Genomic DNA, 26,853 nt, shown 5'->3' with positions numbered 1-26,853 from the left:
CTCGTCGGTGAGTAACACACACACACCATGATAGAGCGGGGGGACTGGGCTGGTGGTCCTCGTCGGTGAGTAACACACACACACCATGAAGGAGCGGGGGGACTGGGCTGGTGGTCCTCGTCGGTGAGTAACACACACACCATGATAGAGCGGGGGGACTGGGCTGGTGGTCCTCGTCGGTGAGTAACACACACACACCATGATAGAGCGGGGGGACTGGGCTGGTGGTCCTCGTCGGTGAGTAACACACACACACCATGATAGAGCGGGGGGACTGGGCTGGTGGTCCTCGTCGGTGATTAACACACACACACCATGATAGAGCGGGGGGACTGGGCTGGTGGTCCTCGTCGGTGAATAACACACACACACCATGATAGAGTGGGGGGACTGGGCTGGTGGTCCTCGTCGGTGAATAACACACACACACCATGATAGAGTGGGGGGACTGGGCTGGTGGTCCTCGTCGGTGAGTAACACACACACACCATGATAGAGCGGGGGGACTGGGCTGGTGGTCCTCGTCGGTGAGTAACACACACACACCATGATAGAGCGGGGGGACTGGGCTGGTGGTCCTCGTCGGTGAGTAACACACACACACCATGAAGGAGCGGGGGGACTGGGCTGGTGGTCCTCGTCGGTGAGTAACACACACACCATGATAGAGCGGGGGGACTGGGCTGGTGGTCCTCGTCGGTGAGTAACACACACACACCATGATAGAGCGGGGGGACTGGGCTGGTGGTCCTCGTCGGTGAGTAACACACACACACCATGATAGAGCGGGGGGACTGGGCTGGTGGTCCTCGTCGGTGATTAACACACACACACCATGATAGAGCGGGGGGACTGGGCTGGTGGTCCTCGTCGGTGAATAACACACACACACCATGATAGAGTGGGGGGACTGGGCTGGTGGTCCTCGTCGGTGAATAACACACACACACCATGATAGAGTGGGGGGACTGGGCTGGTGGTCCTCGTCGGTGAGTAACACACACACACCATGATAGAGCGGGGGGACTGGGCTGGTGGTCCTCGTCGGTGAATAACACACACACACGACATGGTAGAGCTGGACCAAGCTGCTGTCGTAGTCGGTGAGTAACTGACTACTGCAACCATGGGACACTGGGGATTGCTGAGCTGTTGGTCTTGGCCAGGCTGAAGCCATCGTTTAAGTCTAAAACTGGTTTCTCCATAGAGAGAGCGTGTGGCGCTAGAGTCAAGAGTTCCAGACCCGGAGGTGGCTCAGCCTTGCCCTCACACAGCCGTAACCCAGAAACATGCTCCCGGCCACACGCAAGCCCCCTTAACTTTTAAAGCCCTGGTGGAAAATGACAGCACAGGGCTGGCGGGCTGGGGATTCCTTCCTATTTAGTGCTTTTCATTAACAGCACCGTGCTCAGCTCTAAATTTTCCTTTTTTTTACTTGACAGAATTGTTAACACTTGCCTTTAAGGCTGGTATTACAAAGTCCTCCAGAAGGCTGATGAAGTGCCAAAATCTTGAAATGAAGTTAGCTTTGTTTTTATTCCTTCTTGTGTAGTTTAGAGAAAGCATTGTGCCAACGAATGGTGGACCAATACCGTTAAGCCCAGGTGCACCAGAATTAAAACCTGAATATAAATATTGGAACTATTATTGCAAATGACACGAATAATGAATGTATTCCTCACACGCTGCTTTGTCTTCTCAAGGTTAACAGTGCTACTGATCGGTGCAGCTGCATGTGAATCATTCTTCATTCTGCTGATATCGCTGGCTTTCTATTTAATGCTCTTATTAAGAGAAGAGAAAGTGAGGCTTGTGTTGCAGTGCGTCTGTTTTAGCATGATTGACCAGGCCTCGGTACGGTGAAACGCAGTGGTATGGACTTCATCATAGCGTGTTGCTAATTAGCTGGCCCATTTTCTTGCCAGGCAGAATGTCAGGCTGTGCAACCCAGCGGATGCCACGGCCTCTCGCTCTCTCGCTCTCTCTCTCTCTCGCTCTCGCTCTCGCTCGCTCTCTCTCTACAATGCACATAACCCCTCCTCTGTCACACTAATGTAAATATTTTCAATTCACTTCTGTAATTTGGACGACAACCTATGGACAATTTCACACCTAATGAAGAGAAAGGCCAAGGAAAGATCTGTTTTATGTTTCCTGTTTCTCTCTGGAGTGCTCTCACTTTTTCTTATTATGAGGACTCTCTCCCTCTCTTTCTCACTCTCCTGCCATCTCTTTCTCACTCTCCCGCCATCTCTTTCTCTCTCTCTCTCTCCCTCCCGCCATCTCGCTCTCCCTCCCGCCATCTCTTTCTCCTCTCTCTCCCTCTCCCTCCCACCATCTCTTTTTCTCGCTCTCCCTCGCTCTCCTTCCCGCCATCACGCTCTCCCTCCCACCATCTCTCTCTCCTCTCTCTCTCTCCCTCCCTCCAACCATCTCTTTCTCTCCCTCCCACCATCTCTCCTCTCTCCCTCTGCCTCCCTGCGTCTCTTTCTCCGTTGTAAACGTCAGGCGCCTAGTGGTCCAGGAGAATGTGAAGTGGGTGTGTAGATCCTCCAAAGAGAACCAGGCATCCTGTGCTTTTCCTTGGACCCCTTTCCTCACTCCTCTTTCCACTCCACTCACATACACACACATACACTCACATACATTCACATACACACATACACTCACATGCACTCACATGCACTCACATGCACTCACATGCACTCACATACACTCACATACACTCACATACACTCACATACACTCACATACACTCACATACACACACACACACATACACACACATACACACACATACACACACATACACTCACATTCACATACACACACATACACACACACTCACATACACTCACATACACTCACATACACACACATACACACACATACACTCACATACACTCACATACACTCACATACACACACACACACATACACACACATACACACACATACACTCACATACACTCACATACACACACATACACTCACATACACTCACATACACTCACATACACTCACATACACACACATACACTCACATTCACTCACATACACTCACATACATTTACTCACATACACACATACATTCACTCACATACACTCACATACACACACATACACTCACATACACTCACTCACATACACACACATACACTCACATTCACTCACACACACACACACATACACTCACATTCACTCACATACACTCACATACATTTACTCACATACACACATACATTCACTCACATACACTCACATACACACACATACACTCACATACAGTGCCTTGCGAAAGTATTCGGCCCCCTTGAACTTTGCGACCTTTTGCCACATTTCAGGCTTCAAACATAAAGATATAAAACTGTATTTGTTTGTGAAGAATCAACAACAAGTGGGACACAATCATGAAGTGGAACGACATTTATTGGATCTTTCAAACTTTTTTAACAAATCAAAAACTGAAAAATTGGGCGTGCAAATTTATTCAGCCCCTTTACTTTCAGTGCAGCAAACTCTCTCCAGAAGTTCAGTGAGGATATCTGAATGATCCAATGTCGACCTAAATGACTAATGATGATAAATACAATCCACCTGTGTGTAATCAAGTCTCCGTATAAATGCACCTGCACTGTGATAGTCTCAGAGGTCCGTTAAAAGCGCAGAGAGCATCATGAAGAACAAGGAACACACCAGGCAGGTCCGAGATACTGTTGTGAAGAAGTTTAAAGCCGGATTTGGATACAAAAAGATTTCCCAAGCTTTAAACATCCCAAGGAGCACTGTGCAAGCGATAATATTGAAATGGAAGGAGTATCAGACCACTGCAATTCTACCAAGACCTGGCCGTCCCTCTAAACTTTCAGCTCATACAAGGAGAAGACTGATCAGAGATGCAGCCAAGAGGCCCATGATCACTCTGGATGAACTGCAGAGATCTACAGCTGAGGTGGGAGACTCTGTCCATAGGACAACAATCAGTCGTATATTGCACAAATCTGGCCTTTATGGAAGAGTGGCAAGAAGAAAGCCATTTCTTAAAGATATCCATAAAAAGTGTCGTTTAAAGTTTGCCACAAGCCACCTGGGAGACACACCAAACATGTGGAAGAAGGTGCTCTGGTCAGATGAAACCAAAATTGAACTTTTTGGCAACAATGCAAAACGTTATGTTTGGCGTAAAAGCAACACAGCTGAACACACCATCCCCACTGTCAAACATGGTGGTGGCAGCATCATGGTTTGGGCCTGCTTTTCTTCAGCAGGGACAGGGAAGATGGTTAAAATTGATGGGAAGATGGATGGAGCCAAATACAGGACCATTCTGGAAGAAAACCTGATGGAGTCTGCAAAAGACCTGAGACTGGGACGGAGATTTGTCTTCCAACAAGATGATGATCCAAAACATACAGCAAAATCTACAATGGAATGGTTCAAAAATAAACATATCCAGGTGTTAGAATGGCCAAGTCAAAGTCCAGACCTGAATCCAATCGAGAATCTGTGGAAAGAACTGAAAACTGCTGTTCACAAATGCTCTCCATCCAACCTCACTGAGCTCGAGCTGTTTTGAAAGGAGGAATGGGAAAAAATTTCAGTCTCTCGATGTGCAAAACTGATAGAGACATACCCCAAGCGACTTACAGCTGTAATCACAGCAAAAGGTGGCGCTACAAAGTATTAACTTAAGGGGGCTGAATAATTTTGCACGCCCAATTTTTCAGTTTTTGATTTGTTAAAAAAGTTTGAAATATCCAATAAATGTCATTCCACTTCATGATTGTGTCCCACTTGTTGTTGATTCTTCACAAAAAAATACAGTTTTATATCTTTATGTTTGAAGCCTGAAATGTGGCAAAAGGTCGCAAAGTTCAAGGGGGCCAAATACTTTCGCAAGGCACTGTACACTCACTCACATACACACACATACACTCACATTCACTCACACACACACACACATACACTCACATTCACTCACATACACTCACATACATTTACTCACATACACACATACATTCACTCACATACACACACATACACTCAAATTCACATACACACACATACACACACACACACACTCACATACACACACATACACACACATACACTCACATACATTCACTCACATACATACACTCACACACATACACTCACATACACACACATACACACACACACACACACACACTCACATACACACACATACACTCACATACATTCACTCACATACATACACTCACATACACACATACATTCACTCACATACATACATACACTCACATACTTACACTCACATACACACACATACATACACTCACACACACACTCACATACACACATACATTCACTCACATACATACACTCACATACATTCACTCACATACATACACTCACATACATACACTCACATTCACACACACACATTCACTCACATACAGTGCCTTGCGAAAGTATTCGGCCCCCTTGAACTTTGCGACCTTTTGCCACATTTCAGGCTTCAAACATAAAGATATAAAACTGTATTGTTTTGTGAAGAATCAACAACAAGTGGGACACAATCATGAAGTGGAACGACATTTATTGGATATTTCAAACTTTTTAACAAATCAAAAACTGAAAAATTGGGCGTGCAACATTATTCAGCCCCTTTACTTTCAGTGCAGCAAACTCTCTCCAGAAGTTCAGTGAGGATCTCTGAATGATCCAATGTTGACCTAAATGACTAATGATGATAAATACAATCCACCTATGTGTAATCAAGTCTCCGTATAAATGCACCTGCACTGTGATAGTCTCAGAGGTCCGTTAAAAGCGCAGAGAGCATCATGAAGAACAAGGAACACACCAGGCAGGTCCGAGATACTGTTGTGAAGAAGTTTGGATACAAAAAGATTTCCCAAGCTTTAAACATCCCAAGGAGCACTGTGCAAGCGATAATATTGAAATGGAAGGAGTATCAGACCACTGCAAATCTACCAAGACCTGGCCGTCCCTCTAAACTTTCAGCTCATACAAGGAGAAGACTGATCAGAGATGCAGCCAAGAGGCCCATGATCACTCTGGATGAACTGCAGAGATCTACAGCTGAGGTGGGAGACTCTGTCCATAGGACAACAATCAGTCGTATATTGCACAAATCTGGCCTTTATGGAAGAGTGGCAAGAAGAAAGCCATTTCTTAAAGATATCCATAAAAAGTGTTGTTTAAAGTTTGCCACAAGCCACCTGGGAGACACACCAAACATGTGGAAGAAGGTGCTCTGTTCAGATGAAACCAAAATTGAACTTTTTGGCAACAATGCAAAACGTTATGTTTGGCGTAAAAGCAACACAGCTCATCACCCTGAACACACCATCCCCACTGTCAAACATGGTGGTGGCAGCATCATGGTTTGGGCCTGCTTTTCTTCAGCAGGGACAGGGAAGATGGTTAAAATTGATGGGAAGATGGATGGAGCCAAATACAGGACCATTCTGGAAGAAAACCTGATGGAGTCTGCAAAAGACCTGAGACTGGGACGGAGATTTGTCTTCCAACAAGACAATGATCCAAAACATAAAGCAAAATCTACAATGGAATGGTTCAATAATAAACATACCCAGGTGTTAGAATGGCCAAGTCAAAGTCCAGACCTGAATCCAATCGAGATTCTGTGGAAAGAACTGAAAACTGCTGTTCACAAATGCTCTCCATCCAACCTCACTGAGCTCGAGCTGTTTTGCAAGGAGGAATGGGAAAAAATTTCAGTCTCTCGATGTGCAAAACTGATAGAGACATACCCCAAGCAACTTACAGCTAGCTGTAATCGCAGCAAAAGGTGGCGCTACAAAGTATTAACTTAAGGGGGCTGAATAATTTTGCACGCCCAATTTTTCAGTTTTTGATTTGTTAAAAAAGTTTGAAACATCCAATAAATGTCATTCCACTTCATGATTGTGTCCCACTTGTTGTTGATTCTTCACAAAAAAATACAGTTTTATATCTTTATGTTTGAAGCCTGAAATGTGGCAAAAGGTCGCAAAGTTCAAGGGGGCCGAATACTTTCGCAAGGCACTGTACACTCACATAAACTCACATACACTCACATACACACACACACATACACTCACATACACACACACACATACACTCACATACACACACACACATACACTCACATACACACACACACATACACTCACATACACACACACACATACACTCACATACACACACACACATACATACACTCACATACATACACTCACATACACTCACATACACCCACGTACACTCACGTACACTCACGTACACTCACGTACACACACGTACACACACGTACACTCACATACACTCACATACACTCACATACACACACATACACACACGTATACTCACACATATACACACACGTACACACACGTACACTCACATACTCACATATAAACACACAGACACTCACAGACACTCAGACACTCACAGACACTCACAGACACTCACAGACACGCACAGACACGCACTGACACGCACTCAGACACGCACTCACAGACACGCACTCACAGACACGCACTCACAGACACGCACTCACAGACACGCACTCACAGACACGCACTCACAGACACGCACTCACAGACACGCACTCACAGACACGCACTCACAGACACGCACTCACAGACACGCACTCACAGACACGCACTCAAATACACTCACATACACTCACATACACACACACACATACACTCTCATACACTCACACACACTCACGTACACACACATACACTCACATACACATACACACGTACACTCACATACATACACACACACACATACACTCACATACACACACATACACTCACATACACTCACACTCACTCACACTCACATACACACATACACTCACTCACATAAACACACATACACCCACTCACATAAACACACATACACCAGCATACACACACATACACTCGCATACACTCACATACACTCACTCACACTCACATACACACACATACACTCACTCGCATAAACACACATACACTCACTCACATAAACACACATACACTCACTCACATAAACACACAGACACTCACAGACACGCACTCACAGACACGCACTCACAGACACGCACTCACAGACACGCACTCACAGACACGCACTCACAGACACGCACTCACAGACACGCACTCACAGACACGCACTCACAGACACGCACTCACAGACACGCACTCACAGACACTCACTTACACACACATCACTCAAATACACCCACATACACCCACATACACTCACATACATACACTCACATACACACACATACACACACATACACACACACACACACACATACACTCACATACACTCACACACACTCACATACACACACATACACACACGTACACACACGTACACACACGTACACACACGTACACTCACATACTCACATATACACACACGTACACTCACGTACACACACATACACTCACACTCACATACACACACATACACTCACTCACATACACACACATACACCCACTCACATAAACACACATACACTCACTCACATAAACACACATACACTCACTCACATAAACACACATACACTCACTCACATAAACTCACAGACACTCACAGACACTCACAGACACTCACAGACACTCACAGACACTCACAGACACTCACTGACACTCACAGACACTCACAGACATGCACTCACAGACACGCACTCACAGACACGCACTCACAGACACGCACTCACAGACACGCACTCACAGACACGCACTTACACACACATCACTCAAATACACTCACATATACCCACATACACCCACATACACCCACATACACCCACATACACCCAAATACACTCACATACATACTCACATACACCCACATACACTCACATACACTCACATACACCCACATACTGCTGCTCGATCATCCTATTTTTCTAACTTAATTGAGGAAAATAAGAACAATCCGAAATTCCTTTTTGATACTGTCGCAAAGCTAACTAAAAAGCAGCATTCCCCAAGAGAGGATGACTTTCACTTTAGCAGTGATAAATTCATGAACTTCTTTGAGGAAAAGATTATGATTATTAGAAAGCAAATTACGGACTCTTCCTTAAATCTGCGTATTCCTTCAAAGCTCAGTTGTCCTGAGTCTGCACAACTCTGCCAGGACCTAGGATCAAGAGAGACACTCAAGTGTTTTAGTACTATATCTCTTGACACAATGATGAAAATAATCATGGCCTCTAAACCTTCAAGCTGCATACTGGACCCTATTCCAACTAAACTACTGAAAGAGCTGCTTCCTGTGCTTGGCCCTACTATGTTGAACATAATAAACGGCTCTCTATCCACCGGATGTGTACCAAACTCATTAAAAGTGGCAGTAATAAAGCCTCTCTTGAAAAAGCCAAACCTTGACCCAGAAAATATAAAAAACTATCGGCCTATATCGAATCTTCCATTCCTCTCAAAAATTTTAGAAAAGGCTGTTGCGCAACAACTCACTGCCTTCCTGAAGACAAACAATGTATACGAAATGCTTCAGTCTGGTTTTAGACCCCATCATAGCACTGAGACGGCACTTGTGAAGGTGGTAAATGACATTTTAATGGCATTGGACCGAGGCTCTGCATCTGTCCTCGTGCTCCTAGACCTTAGTGCTGCTTTTGATACCATCGATCACCACATTCTTTTGGAGAGATTGGAAACCCAAATTGGTCTACACGGACAAGTTCTGGCCTGGTTTAGATCTTATCTGTCGGAAAGATATCAGTTTGTCTCTGTGAATGGTCTGTCCTCTGACAAATCAACTGTAAATTTCGGTGTTCCTCAAGGTTCCGTTTTAGGACCACTTTTGTTTTCACTATATATTTTACCTCTTGGGGATGTTATTCGAAAACATAATGTTAACTTTCACTGCTATGCAGATGACACACAGCTGTACATTTCAATTAAACATGGTGAAGCCCCAAAATTGCCCTTGCTAGAAGAATGTGTTTCAGACATAAGGAAGTGGATGGCTGCAAACTTTCTACTTTTAAACTCGGACAAAACAGAGATGCTTGTTCTAGGTCCCAAGAAACAAAGAGATCTTCTGTTGAATCTGACAATTAATCTTAATGGTTGTACAGTCGTCTCAAATAAAACTGTGAAGGACCTCGGCGTTACTCTGAACCCTGATCTCTCTTTTGAAGAACATATCAAGACCATTTCAAGGACAGCTTTTTTCCATCTACGAAACATTGCAAAAATCAGGAACTTTCTGTCCAAAAATGATGCAGAAAAATTAATCCATGCTTTTGTCACTTCCAGGTTAGACTACTGCAATGCTCTACTTTCCGGCTACCCGGATAAAGCACTAAATAAACTTCAGTTAGTGCTAAATACGGCTGCTAGAATCCTGACTAGAACCAAAAAATTTGATCATATTACTCCAGTGCTAGCCTCTCTACACTGGCTTCCTGTCAAAGCAAGGGCTGATTTCAAGGTTTTACTGCTAACCTACAAAGCATTACATGGGCTTGCTCCTATCTATCTCTCTGATTTGGTCCTGCCGTACATACCTACACGTACGCTACGGTCACAAGACGCAGGCCTCCTAATTGTCCCTAGAATTTTTAAGCAAACAGCTGGAGGCAGGGCTTTCTCCTATAGAGCTCCATTTTTATGGAACGGTCTGCCTACCCATGTCAGAGACGCAAACTCGGTCTCAACCTTTAAGTCTCTACTGAAGACTCATCTCTTCAGTGGGTCATATGATTGAGTGTAGTCTGGCCCAGGAGTGAGAGGGTGAACGGAAAGGCTCTGGAGCAACGAACCACCCTTGCTGTCTCTGCCTGGCCGGTTCCCCTCTTTCCACTGGGATTCTCTGCCTCTAACCCTATTACAGGGGCTGAGTCACTGGCTTTACTGGGGCTCTCTCATGCCGTCCCTGGAGGAGGTGCGTCACCTGAGTGGGTTGAGTCACTGATGTGGTCATCCTGTCTGGGTTGGCGCCCCCCCCCCTTAAGTTGTGCCGTGGCGGAGGTCTTTGTGGGCTATACTCAGCCTTGTCTCAGGATGGTAAGTTGGTGGTTGAAGATATCCCTCTAGTGGTGTGGGGGCTGTGCTTTGGCAAAGTGGGTGGGGTTATATCCTTCCTGTTTGGCCCTGTCCGGGGGTGTCCTCGGAGTGGGCCACAGTGTCTCCTGACCCCTCCTGTCTCAGCCTCCAGTATTTATGCTGCAGTAGTTTATGTGTCGGGGGGCTAGGGTCAGTTTGTTATATCTGGAGTACTTCTCCTGTCCTATTCGGTGTCCTGTGTGAATCTAAGTGTGCGTTCTCTAATTCTCTCCTTCTCTCTTTCTCTCTCTCGGAGGACCTGAGCCCTAGGACCATGCCCCAGGACTACATGACATGATGACTCCTTGCTGTCCCCAGTCCACCTGGCTGTGCTGCTGCTCCAGTTTCAACTGTTCTGCCTTATTATTATTCGACCATGCTGATCATTTATGAACATTTGAACATCTTGGCCATGTTCTGTTATAATCTCCACCCGGCACAGCCAGAAGAGGACTGGCCATCCCACATATGCTCTCTCTAATTCTCTCTTTCTTTCTCTCTCTCGGAGGACCTGAGCCCTAGGACCATGCCCCAGGAATACCTGACATGATGACTCCTTGCTGTCCCCAGTCCACCTGACTGTGCTGCTGCTCCAGTTTCAACTATTCTGCCTTATTATTATTCGACCATGCTGGTCATTTATGAACATTTGAACATCTTGACCATGTTTTGTTATAATCTCCACCCGGCACAGCCAGAAGAGGACTGGCCACCCCACATAGCCTGGTTCCTCTCTAGGTTTCTTCCTAGGTTTTGGCCTTTCTAGGGAGTTTTTCCTAGCCACCGTGCTTCTTCACCTGCATTGCTTGCTGTTTGGGGTTTTAGGCTGGGTTTCTGTACAGCACTTTGAGATATCAGCTGATGTACGAAGGGCTATATAAAATAAATTTGATTTGATTTTGACATACACTCACATACACTCACATACACCCACATACACCAGCATACACACACATACACCAGCATACACCAGCATACACACACATACACCAGCATACACACACAAACACTCACATACACACACAACAAAGATCACTGGAGTGTCCAACGTCCCTCTAGTTGATTATCCATCTACGTGGATGAAAAGGAATGTAAAAATGATCTCCAACAAACAAAGTAGACCCTGTACTCTTCTCACTCTTATTAGAATGAATGTGGACCACAGAGAGATCGGATTTCAAAAGATGAAACAATATGTTTATCTGTTTTTATAAATTTGTATTGGTTTCCAGGCATGGTTCAAAGTAGGGTGAAATGGCCTTAGGATAGTGTTCCACATATAGTTGTTATCATAGCCTTGTTGGACTCAACAGTGCAGGGTTAAGGTCTGGTTGGAGGAGGCTGAAGTTACCCTTGTCTGGCTGGCTGGGTGGTGGAGGTTGGATAGGACTCACAGCGTCCACATCGCCCCTCCTCTCCCCCTCAGCTCTAACGCTATGTGATGTGCTCTGCGTTTGGCCTGGAAGTTATTAAGCTCCAGATATTAAAGGCTGTTTCTCTAATGAGGGCAGTAATGCAGTCTGACACTTTTACTGGCACTGCAACCTGCCTGAGGAGAGGAGGGCAAGAGCACCGACCCACCACACCGCGCTCCCTCCCAGAGGAGGGAGAGAGCACCGACCCACCACACCGCGCTCCCTCCCAGAGGAGGGAGAGAGACTCAATATAACACAATACACTACCAATCAAGTATAATTCAGAAACAGTTGCAAAGAAATATGCTTTTTTATGATGCCATTTTGTTTTATAAGGTCAACATTGTATTGGAGATTGTTAAAAACAAACAATGCACAAAAGAACAAGTCTGTTTGTTTCTGCTAGTTCACAACGTCCCACCCCAGTGTGTTCTTTACCCCAGGTTATATGGCCTCACAGGCAGCATGTGTGTTGTCCTCCACCGTACATCAGACGCAGAGGTAGGGAGAGGCTGAGTCCCAAATGGCACCTTATTCCCTTCCCTCTGTAGTGCACTACTTTTGACAGTGCCCAGTAGCACTATATAGGGCAAAGTGTGACATTTAGGACACAGCCAGAGAAAGAGCGAGACCGAGAGAACGCCTGCTGGCGAGGGAACGATGTAGAAGGTGAGAATAGTTTAATGAGAGCTGTAAAAGTGTAAGGGAGCGTGAGCCGTTTGTCATCCCACGGCGAGGTGCTCGTGGCTGGGCCTGACGCCGCCGGGAAGAAGGGCCAACAACCACTGAAACGGCTGCTCCGCTCTGCCTCCCGACAAACAACGTGCTTGAACTAAAAACTATTCCCTATGGTGCCTGGTGTGAAGTAGTGCGGTGTAAAGTAGTGCACTATGAAGGGAATAGGGTGCCATTTAGGCCACTAGACTTGTGGCTGGGAGCAGCCTGCTCCTCTGTCTTGATGTTACTTCGCTCCAGCGCCTTTAACACCTACAACAACACGCTGGAGCACCGCTGACACGCACGTCCTTCTTTAAACAGCACAGTCACATTCCTTGTGGTCTCTCGAAACACATTTTAAAAGTGAAATCCGTTTCCTGATCTTAATAAATCAACACGGAGGAGAGGGTCAAGACCCCATTTGGACTTGTTCTCTGAAAACTCTCCTGAAAGATTGATTGCTGTCTTCACGCGGCCATGTGCTGTTTATGTGAGACGGCGACCGCAGTTCGCTTTTCCCCCCACATTTTTTGGGGTCTTTTTTTACATGGAGAGTGGAGGACACTGAATGTGCTGAGGAAACAGTTTTTATCACTTACAGGGACCTTGTGATGGAGAGGACATGTGTGGCCGAGCGCTAAACTGCTGTAGGGCTGTCTCAAATGGCACGCGCGTGTGTGTGTACTTGTCCTGGAGAGAGACTTTATCCTTCAGGAAGAGACTCTGCTCTCTCTCTCTGTTCCTATCTCACACACACACACTTAAAGGCAGTCTTTGTTCACACCTGTTTATCAGAGCAGCTTAAAATCTCTCTGAAAGGACGGACAGGAGGTGAAAGGTGAACACACCAGATAGGACAGACAGACAGACAGACATGATGACTAATGTCTAACAGTACAGCATTTGTGTTCAACCTCCGCTTATAACCCAAACCTCCCTCTTTTTCCAACTCCTCCACACCACTGAGTGAACTCAATGTCCATTTGTTGTAGATGGCGGCCTGCTAGACACATTTGCCTGCAAAAATTAATTTCCAATAGGGCCCGATGCATTCGTAGCGCCTGTCCAGAACGACAAGCATGTCAGGAATTCCATCAACCCTGCCTTTTTGCCATTCTACAGGCAGATTGTCGGGAGCTGTGGGGCTTCCTGCCGCTGTAACGCTTCTAGAACCAGGGGCGTGGAACCTTGTACTTCCGTAATTGATTCTTGTCCACACTACTTGAAGACATCGATACAAAGTCAGTTTAAATTAGCCTCATATATCAGCCTGGTCACTCCTGCTGATGTTATATGCTATAGGTTTCTGGCTGGAGACGGGGGGGGGGGCTGGGAGAGGGGAGAGCCTGGGAGAGGGGAGAGGAGGGAGCGCCAGCGTTTGTGTTTTGGAAAAGTTGCAAGGATCTCGAGCCGCAGACCTATCAATAGCGCATTACTTCTCCCTCTCTCTCCCTCTCCCCCCTCCCTCCAGTAGATGTGATGGAAAACCCAGCTGCCCACTGAGATGGATCCTTGTTGATTTTTCAGGCTGTTCAGGGAAACACAACAAAGTGCTCTTTAGGCCTGTTGGTGCTGCACTCCTCCCACTCCCTCACTCCTCTCCTCCTCCCACTCCCTCACTCCTCTCCTCCTTTTCTCCTCCTCCCACTCCCTCACTCCTCTCCTCCCTTTCTCCTCCTCCCACTCCCTCACTCCTCTCCTCCCTTTCTCCTCCTCCCACTCCCTCACTCCTCTCCTCCCTTTCTCCTCCTCCCACTCCCTCACTCCTCTCCTCCCTTTCTCCTCCTCCCACTCCCTCATTCCCCTCCTCCCTTTCTCCTCCTCCCACTCCCTCACTCCTCTCCTCCACCACCGTCTCACTCCTCTCCTCCTCCCACTCCCTCACTCCTCTCCTCCACCACCATCTCACTCCTCTCCTCCACCACCATCTCACTCCTCTCCTCCTCCCACTCCCTCACTCCTCTCCTCCTCCCACTCCCTCACTCCTCTCCTCCACCACCGTCTCACTCCTCTCCTCCTCCCACTCCCTCACTCCTCTCCTCCACCACCATCTCACTCCTCTCCTCCACCACCATCTCACTCCTCTCCTCCTCCCACTCCCTCACTCCTCTCCTCCTCCCACTCCCTCACTCCTCTCCTCCACCACCGTCTCACTCCTCTCCTCCACCACCGTCTCACCCCTCTCCTCCTCCCACTCCCTCACTCCTCTCCTCCACCACCGTCTCACTCCTCTCCTCCTCCCACTCCCTCACTCCTCTCCTCCCACTCTTCTCCTCCTCCCAGTCCCCTCCTCCTCCCACTCCTCAATCCTCTTCTCCTCCCACTCTTCTCCTCCTCCCACTCTTCTCCTCCTCCCACTCTTCTCCTCCTCCCACTCCTCTCCTCCTCCCACTCCCTCACTCCTCTACCTCCTCTCACTCCCTCCCTCATATCCTTTCCTCCTCCTCTCACTCCTCCTCCTCTCACTCCCTCACTCATCTCCTCCTTTTCTCCTCCTCCCTCACTCCTCTCCTCCTCCCTCTCCCCTCCTCCTCCCACTCCCTCACTCATCTCCTCCTCCCACTCCCTCACTTCTCTCACTCCTCTCCTCCTCCCACTCCCTGACTCCTCTCCTCCTTTTCTCCTCCTCTCACTCCCTCACTCCTCTCCTCCTCTCACTCCCTCACTCCCTCACTCCTCTTCTCCTCCCACTCCCTCACTCCTCCCCTCCTCCCTCCCACTCCCTTCCTCCTCCCACTCCCTCACTCCTCTCCTCCTCCCTCCCACTCCCCTACCTCTACCTCTCCCTCACTCCTCTCCTCCTTTTCTCCTCCTCTCACTACACCTCAGTCATATTTACAGTAGTGAGAGCACAGAGGTCTCAGTCAGTGACTTTCACAGTCTGGCCCTCTCAGTTCCAAGCATGGATGGACTTAGCCAAGGTGTGTGTGTTTGTGTGTGTGTATGCACTTGTGTGTGTGTGCCTGGGTCTGTAAACACCATCACACATTTATCAGTGTCTCTCATTGGCGTATGGGATGGAAACAATTCCGCTCTGCTGCGTCCCATCCTGGACCAGACCTGGCCTCCACACTGTCTTGCTCCTCTGGCCCGGCCTCTATCTCCTCGCCCACCTTTGTTAAGGGGAGGCGGTGATGAATGCATGACTGATGTTGCTTTAATGATGCTTTAACTCTCTCTCCGTCCTACTTTCTCTCTCGCTTTCACTCTCTCTCTATCGCTCTCTCTAGGTCCCACAGGGGTAGGTCTGAATGAGCTGAAAAGGAAACTGCTGATCTCTGACCCCCAACACTTCAGTGTGACCGTGCCACGTAAGTCTACCTGACCCGTACACTAGACCAGACTGTGTCTAATGGAGACTGAACCTGTCTCCCAGACCAGGAGGGAGTCGTGGACTGTGTGTCTAATGGAGACTGAACCTCTCTCCCAGACCAGGAGGGAGTCGTGGACTGTGTGTCTAATGGAGACTGAACCTCTCTCCCAGACCAGGAGGGAGTCGTGGACTGTGTGTCCAATGGAGACTGAACTTCTCTCCCAGACCAGGAGGGAGTTTATGGACTGTGTTGGGGGGGGGGGGGTGTCTAATGGAGACTGAACCTCTCCCAGACCAGGAGGGAGTCGTGGACTGTGTTAGCGGGTGTGTGTCTAATGGAGACTGAACCTCTCTCCCAGATCAGGAGGGAGTCGTGGACTGTGTTAGGGGGTAGTCAGTCTGAGTTTAAACCTCCTCTCATCTCCATATGTTTCTGATCCTTATATTGATGCTTTTAGGGTCTGAAGTAGACATTTGGTTTCCTCAGTCTCCTCTACAATCCACAGACGGACAGACAGGAAAGAGACAGACAGACATGCAGACAGACACTAGGTGAACTCTTGTCAGGTGTTCAGCAGGACGGATGCTCCTGTCTTTGTAATGAATAAATAGTAGAAGCTCTGGTCTGTATCAGATGGTTATGGAGACCAGTTACTCTGGGTGCATGCCAAATGACACCCAGTCCCCTATGTAGTGCACTTCTTTTGAACAGATCCAATATGGAATAGGGTGCCATTTGGGATGTACACTCTGCATTCCCACAGGGAGCTGAACCCTCATACACAATGTCTGGATTTACACTGAAAACAGATTGGCTGTACACGGGCACAGAAATGTAAACCTATCAGGTGCCAGGTTAGATTGTCACTAAACGGAGGCCAAATGCCCCCCGTGATTTTAACTGGTAAGAAATCATTCATCACCCTGGATAAATGATGTTTAGCTTTCTGCTGCCAGTTTTTTGTTGTTGCCTTCGTGGGTGTTGGTAAAGGTCCATAGACCCATGCATAGACTCACACTCACTCACACACTCACAAACACGGAGCTGTCTGGGGGTGACTAGCATCAAGACGTTGCTCTCAGACACACACTCCTCACACACACACACACACACACACACACACACACACACACACACACTGGACCCAGGCGAGTGGAGGGGTTCTCCTCCTGACTGTGTAATTGTCTGTTTATCGTGGGCCACATGACAGGCCCAGAGCGATGGAGGAACTGCTTTATTTTCTACCTCCTGAAGAAATGCCATTCCACTGCCTCATGTTTTGGCACCAGCTCCACGCTCCCTTCCTTTCCCCCCTGCCCTCTCCACCTCCAACTCTCTCTCCCCGACCACGCTCCCTTCCTTTCCCCCCTGCCCTCTCCACCTCCAACTCTCTCTCCCCGACCACGCTCCCTTACCACTTTCTTCCTCTCCCTCCGTCTGTAAGAACTAAATGACAGCTTGCCATAGTTCTGAACACCTTCCAGCCCCAATGCTGGTTATGACTTAGACTCACACCACTGCCAAGGTTTTTCGGTTTGTAACTTTATTTATTTTATTTTTTTTGCGTTGAGGAACAAAATTCTCTTTCTGAGCCCACAAGCCTGAACCAAGGCCAACGTGTTAGGAAAAATGAATTGGTTTGATTTATGTATTTAAGCAGGACGCAGGCTTGCTGGGAAATGCGCGAGGAGGAAGGGATAAATGGAATCAGTTGATATTAATTGCCATGTTTGTAACATGCAGCATGGCATAATGGATGTGTCCCATTTTGTGTCTGCCACTTGAAATGTCACCGGTATTAAAATCCCTTTTTCCCACAACGCCTGCTGTTAATTGTTCACAAATGGTTCTATGTCTGACCTCTTATAGACGACGTAGTTACACCAGTGTCTCTCTTCCTTTTTATTTTGATCACGGCCAACGTTGGCCTTACAGATAACACTCGCTGTTGTTTCGGATTAAAAGCCCCAAAAAAGCGTTACCTCCTTTTGTTAATTTGAGGAACGTATTTCTGAAGAGCACCATAAGGCTTGTGTTCTGAATGAGGGTATTTTTTATATCCTCCATGTGTGTGTAGAATGTAAACCATCCTTCAGCCTGCCAGTCCGTAACAATAGCAGGATTGCAGTAAGCCATTAGGATGGATACGGGTTAAACATTTTGATTTCACTACCAGATTCACTGACAGAGATTTTCCATCATTGGGGAATGACATTTATTTCAGATTCCTTTGTTGCACCGTAAATAATTACTATACAATTGAGCAGATGCGAAATAATATATACATTGTATTAGTCTGAATCGTTGTTGTGAAGGACTCTTTTGTACAGTTGCGTATAATACTCATCACGACTTCCGAGACATAACATATCTCATGACGGTCTGGCCTCGTAGTTTTTCCAACTGTGGCTGAAGATCTAGGCCTATTTTCTTGATGAGTAATTGATTCATTGCAGAGTCCAGTCTTCCTCTCTTTTGGGAAGGATGGATTTACAGTTTTCAAGCTGAGCTAAAGATCCAGTAAATCACTTACTTGTTCGTCCGTGAACTCCACTGGCCACTCACATAAAAACACAGAGTGTGGAAAAAGAACTCGTTAGTCCACGCCCCTACACTTTGTTCCGACGACTGAGGCCACATCCCAGAAATAGCCACATCTCAGTCACACGGAGAGTTAGAAAATAAAATCGGGGAAGAAACTGTAAACCTGGTGTGGCGGTTGCAGGAACGGTGATAAAAGTTTAATAGTTTATTTTGGAGCTGGAAGGAGTGTGCGGTCAATTTGTCTGAAGAGTGTAACGGAGTTGACCTCCGACCTCTGTATCTCTCATTTAACAAGCGGCAGTTCAATGTCCGCAGACGGCACGGCGGGACCTGTCGCTCTCCTTGCAAATCAACTCGACCCTGGCCACACTGCTCACACACGCGCACACACACACACACACACACACTGTGCTGCCTCCACATGTTGCCCTTTTAACGGCAGAGGTTTATGAGGAAGAAAATGTCGAAACGGATCTTAATGAGAGTTACCCAACTCAATTACGTTACCCTCTCAGTCTCCATCTGATGGAACTGCTCCTGTGTATGTGCATGCACACTACTGACTGTGCCAAATTGAATGTTCCTCAGTAAACGTTGACTACTGCATGTCATTAAGTGTCTGTTCTCGTAGTGCCCTGGCCACTGGAGGGTCTCCATCATGCACAGGGCCTAGCTCTGAACACTAACACTGCTGTGTGTTTTACTGAGGAAATACTGGGATGCTAATAAGGAATGATCCCTGTTAGAACTGTGACTCAGAATGTCTGGATTAGTAGTGATGTCTCTCTGTCTGTCTCTCTCTGTCTGTCTCTCTCTGTCTGTCTGTCTCTCTCTGTCTGTCTCTCTCTGTCTCTCTCTGTCTGTCTCACTCTGTCTGTCTCGCTCTGTCTGTCTGTCTCGCTCTGTCTGTCTCGCTCTGTCTCTCTCTCTGTCTGTCTGTCTGTCTACTACAGACACCAGCAGGCCGAAGAGGAACCAGGAGAATGAAGGGGTGGAGTATCACTTTATCTCCAAAAATATATTTGAGACGGACATTCACAACAACAAGTAAGTGCACTCCTGAAACGCCGGTCATCTTTAACCAGCACTAATACCACCTCTGATACAAGACACACCACGTCAAATATATACTGTCTGCATCCATTCCTACAGTCACAACAACTAAAACACACCACGTCAAATATATACTGTCTGCATCCATTCCTACAGTCACAACAACTAAAACACACCACGTCAAATATATACTGTCTGCATCCATTCCTACAGTCACAACAACTAAAACACACCACGTCAAATACATACTGTCTGCATCCATTCCTACAGTCACAACAACTAAAACACACCACGTCAAATATATACTGTCTGCATCCATTCCTACAGTCACAACAACTAAAACACACCACGTCAAATATATACTGTCTGCATCCATTCCTACAGTCACAACAACTAAAACACACCACGTCAAATATATACTGTCTGCATCCATTCCTACAGTCACAACAACTAAAACACACCACGTCAAATATATACTGTCTGCATCCATTCCTACAGTCACAACAACTAAAACACACCACGTCAAATACATACTGTCTGCATCCGTTCCTACAGTCACAACAACTAAAACACACCACGTCAAATACATACTGTCTGCATCCATTCCCACAGTCACAACAACTAAAACACACCACGTCAAATACATACTGTCTGCATCCGTTCCCACAGTCACAACAACTAAAACACACCACGTCAAATACATACTGTCTGCATCCGTTCCTACAGTCACAACAACTAAAACACACCACGTCAAATACATACTGTCTGCATCCATTCTCACAGTCACAACGACTAAAACACACCACGTCAAATACATACTGTCTGCATCCATTCCCACAGTCACAACAACTAAAACACACCACGTCAAATACATACTGTCTGCATCCGTTCCTACAGTCACAACAACTAAAACACACCACGTCAAATACATACTGTCTGCATCCGTTCCCACAGTCACAACAACTAAAACACACCACGTCAAATACATACTGTCTGCATCCGTTCTCACAGTCACAACAACTAAAACACACCACGTCAAATACATACTGTCTGCATCCGTTCCTACAGTCACAACAACTAAAACACACCACGTCAAATACATACTGTCTGCATCCCTTCCTACAGTCACAACAACTAAAACACACCACGTCAAATACATACTGTCTGCATCCATTCCTACAGTCACAACAACTAAAACACACCACGTCAAATACATACTGTCTGCATCCATTCCCACAGTCACAACAACTAAAACACACCACGTCAAATACATACTGTCTGCATCCGTTCCCACAGTCACAACAACTAAAACACACCACGTCAAATATATACTGTCTGCCTCCGTTCCCACAGTCACAACGACTAAAACACACCACGTCAAATACATACTGTCTGCATCCATTCTCACAGTCACAACGACTAAAACACACCACGTCAAATACATACTGTCTGCATCCATTCTCACAGTCACAACGACTAAAACACACCACGTCAAATACATACTGTCTGCATCCGTTCCCACAGTCACAACAACTAAAACACACCACGTCAAATACATACTGTCTGCATCCGTTCCCACAGTCACAACAACTAAAACACACCACGTCAAATACATACTGTCTGCATCCGTTCCCACAGTCACAACAACTAAAACACACCACGTCAAATACATACTGTCTGCATCCGTTCCTACAGTCACAACAACTAAAACACACCACGTCAAATACATACTGTCTGCATCCGTTCCCACAGTCACAACAACTAAAACACACCACGTCAAATACATACTGTCTGCATCCATTCTCACAGTCACAACAACTAAAACACACCACGTCAAATACATACTGTCTGCATCCGTTCCTACAGTCACAACAACTAAAACACACCACGTCAAATACATACTGTCTGCATCCGTTCCCACAGTCACAACAACTAAAACACACCACGTCAAATACATACTGTCTGCATCCGTTCCTACAGTCACAACAACTAAAACACACCACGTCAAATACATACTGTCTGCATCCGTTCCTACAGTCACAACAACTAAAACACACCACGTCAAATACATACTGTCTGCATCCGTTCCCACAGTCACAACAACTAAAACACACCACGTCAAATACATACTGTCTGCATCCGTTCCCACAGTCACAACAACTAAAACACACCACGTCAAATACATACTGTCTGCATCCGTTCCTATAGTCACAACAACTAAAACACACCACGTCAAATACATACTGTCTGCATCCATTCCTACAGTCACAACAACTAAAACACACCACGTCAAATACATACTGTCTGCATCCGTTCCCACAGTCACAACAACTAAAACACACCACGTCAAATACACACTGTCTGCATCCGTTCCTACAGTCACAACAACTAAAACACACCACGTCAAATACATACTGTCTGCATCCGTTCCCACAGTCACAACAACTAAAACACACCACGTCAAATACATACTGTCTGCATCCATTCTCACAGTCACAACAACTAAAACACACCACGTCAAATACATACTGTCTGCATCCATTCTCACAGTCACAACAACTAAAACACACCACGTCAAATACATACTGTCTGCATCCATTCTCACAGTCACAACAACTAAAACACACCACGTCAAATACATACTGTCTGCATCCGTTCCCACAGTCACAACAACTAAAACACACCACGTCAAATACATACTGTCTGCATCCATTCCTACAGTCACAACAACTAAAACACACCACGTCAAATACATACTGTCTGCATCCGTTCCCACAGTCACAACAACTAAAACACACCACGTCAAATACATACTGTCTGCATCCGTTCCTACAGTCACAACAACTAAAACACACCACGTCAAATACATACTGTCTGCATCCATTCCTACAGTCACAACAACTAAAACACACCACGTCAAATACATACTGTCTGCATCCGTTCCCACAGTCACAACAACTAAAACACACCACGTCAAATACATACTGTCTGCATCCATTCCCACAGTCACAACAACTAAAACACACCACGTCAAATACATACTGTCTGCATCCGTTCCCACAGTCACAACAACTAAAACACACCACGTCAAATACATACTGTCTGCATCCATTCCTACAGTCACAACAACTAAAACACACCACGTCAAATACATACTGTCTGCATCCGTTCCCACAGTCACAACAACTAAAACACACCACGTCAAATACATACTGTCTGCATCCATTCCCACAGTCACAACAACTAAAACACACCACGTCAAATACATACTGTCTGCATCCATTCCCACAGTCACAACAACTAAAACACACCACGTCAAATACATACTGTCTGCATCCATTCCCACAGTCACAACAACTAAAACACACCACGTCAAATACATACTGTCTGCATCCGTTCCAACAGTCACAACAACTAAAACACACCATGTCAAATACATACTGTCTGCATCCGTTCCTACAGTCACAACAACTAAAACACACCACGTCAAATACATACTGTCTGCATCCATTCCCACAGTCACAACAACTAAAACACACCACGTCAAATACATACTGTCTGCATCCATTCCCACAGTCACAACAACTAAAACACACCACGTCAAATACATACTGTCTGCATCCATTCCTACAGTCACAACAACTAAAACACACCACGTCAAATACATACTGTCTGCATCCGTTCCTACAGTCACAACAACTAAAACACACCACGTCAAATACATACTGTCTGCATCCATTCCCACAGTCACAACAACTAAAACACACCACGTCAAATACATACTGTCTGCATCCATTCCTACAGTCACAACAACTAAAACACACCACGTCAAATACATACTGTCTGCATCCATTCCCACAGTCACAACAACTAAAACACACCACGTCAAATACATACTGTCTGCATCCGTTCCCACAGTCACAACAACTAAAACACACCACGTCAAATACATACTGTCTGCATCCATTCTCACAGTCACAACAACTAAAACACACCACGTCAAATACATACTGTCTGCATCCGTTCCCACAGTCACAACAACTAAAACACACCACGTCAAATACATACTGTCTGCATCCATTCCCACAGTCACAACAACTAAAACACACCACGTCAAATACATACTGTCTGCATCCATTCCTACAGTCACAACAACTAAAACACACCACGTCAAATACATACTGTCTGCATCCATTCCTACAGTCACAACAACTAAAACACACCACGTCAAATACATACTGTCTGCCTCCGTTCCCACAGTCACAACAACTAAAACACACCACGTCAAATACATACTGTCTGCATCCATTCCCACAGTCACAACAACTAAAACACACCACGTCAAATACATACTGTCTGCATCCGTTCCCACAGTCACAACAACTAAAACACACCACGTCAAATACATACTGTCTGCATCCGTTCCTACAGTCACAACAACTAAAACACACCACGTCAAATACATACTGTCTGCATCCGTTCCTACAGTCACAACAACTAAAACACACCACGTCAAATACATACTGTCTGCATCCATTCACAGTCACAACAACTAAAACACACCACGTCAAATACATACTGTCTGCATCCGTTCCCACAGTCACAACAACTAAAACACACCACGTCAAATACATACTGTCTGCATCCGTTCCTACAGTCACAACAACTAAAACACACCAGTTAAATACATACTGTCTGCATCCGTTCCCACAGTCACAACAACTAAAACACACCACGTCAAATACATACTGTCTGCATCCATTCTCACAGTCACAACAACTAAAACACACCACGTCAAATACATACTGTCTGCATCCGTTCCCACAGTCACAACAACTAAAACACACCACGTCAAATACATACTGTCTGCATCCGTTCCTACAGTCACAACAACTAAAACACACCACGTCAAATACATACTGTCTGCATCCGTTCCCACAGTCACAACAACTAAAACACACCACGTCAAATACATACTGTCTGCATCCGTTCCCACAGTCACAACAACTAAAACACACCACGTCAAATACATACTGTCTGCATCCGTTCCTACAGTCACAACAACTAAAACACACCACGTCAAATACATACTGTCTGCATCCGTTCCCACAGTCACAACAACTAAAACACACCACGTCAAATACATACTGTCTGCATCCGTTCCAACAGTCACAACAACTAAAACACACCACGTCAAATACATACTGTCTGCATCCGTTCCCACAGTCACAACAACTAAAACACACCACGTCAAATACATACTGTCTGCATCCATTCCCATAGTCACAACAACTAAAACACACCACGTCAAATACATACTGTCTGCATCCGTTCCCACAGTCACAACAACTAAAACACACCACGTCAAATACATACTGTCTGCATCCGTTCCTACAGTCACAACAACTAAAACACACCACGTCAAATACATACTGTCTGCATCCGTTCCCACAGTCACAACAACTAAAACACACCACGTCAAATACATACTGTCTGCATCCATTCCCACAGTCACAACAACTAAAACACACCACGTCAAATACATACTGTCTGCATCCGTTCCCACAGTCACAACAACTAAAACACACCACGTCAAATACATACTGTCTGCATCCGTTCCTACAGTCACAACAACTAAAACACACCACGTCAAATACATACTGTCTGCATCCGTTCCTACAGTCACAACAACTAAAACACACCAGTTAAATGCATACTGTCTGCATCCATTCTCACAGTCACAACAACTAAAACACACCACGTCAAATACATACTGTCTGCATCCGTTCCCACAGTCACAACAACTAAAACACACCACGTCAAATACATACTGTCTGCATCCGTTCCTACAGTCACAACAACTAAAACACACCACGTCAAATACATACTGTCTGCATCCGTTCCCACAGTCACAACAACTAAAACACACCACGTCAAATACATACTGTCTGCATCCGTTCCCACAGTCACAACAACTAAAACACACCACGTCAAATACATACTGTCTGCATCCGTTCCTACAGTCACAACAACTAAAACACACCACGTCAAATACATACTGTCTGCATCCGTTCCCACAGTCACAACAACTAAAACACACCACGTCAAATACATACTGTCTGCATCCGTTCCCACAGTCACAACAACTAAAACACACCACGTCAAATACATACTGTCTGCATCTGTTCCTACAGTCACAACAACTAAAACACACCAGTTAAATACATACTGTCTGCATCCGTTCCCACAGTCACAACAACTAAAACACACCACGTCAAATACATACTGTCTGCATCCGTTCCCACAGTCACAACAACTAAAACACACCACGTCAAATACATACTGTCTGCATCCATTCCCACAGTCACAACAACTAAAACACACCACGTCAAATACATACTGTCTGCATCCATTCCCACAGTCACAACAACTAAAACACACCACGTCAAATACATACTGTCTGCATCCGTTCCTACAGTCACAACAACTAAAACACACCAGTTAAATACATACTGTCTGCATCCGTTCCCACAGTCACAACAACTAAAACACACCACGTCAAATACATACTGTCTGCATCCGTTCCCACAGTCACAACAACTAAAACACACCACGTCAAATACATACTGTCTGCATCCATTCCAACAGTCACAACAACTAAAACACACCACGTCAAATACATACTGTCTGCATCCGTTCCCACAGTCACAACAA

At 45.9% G+C, this 26,853-nt stretch overlaps 1 protein-coding gene across 4 annotated transcripts in view; it reads left to right on the top strand.

Moving 5' to 3' along the window:
* The window catches only part of mpp7a (MAGUK p55 scaffold protein 7a), a 304,718-nt gene that overhangs the window by 263,188 nt on the left and 14,677 nt on the right, over nt 1-26,853 (top strand). For all 4 annotated transcript variants that reach the window (XM_036935252.2, XM_036935250.2, XM_090189801.1 and 1 more), the window contains 2 exons: nt 16,459-16,539; nt 20,040-20,133. In XM_036935252.2, the coding sequence (XP_036791147.2) occupies nt 16,459-16,539; nt 20,040-20,133 (175 nt within the window). The remainder of the gene's footprint in view (nt 1-16,458; nt 16,540-20,039; nt 20,134-26,853) is intronic.

Source organism: Oncorhynchus mykiss, chromosome 11, assembly GCF_057628025.1.
Source record: "Oncorhynchus mykiss isolate SJ-2025 chromosome 11, ASM5762802v1, whole genome shotgun sequence".
Classification (NCBI taxonomy): Eukaryota; Metazoa; Chordata; class Actinopteri; order Salmoniformes; family Salmonidae; genus Oncorhynchus; species Oncorhynchus mykiss.
This window is presented reverse-complemented; position numbering and strand designations above follow the sequence as displayed.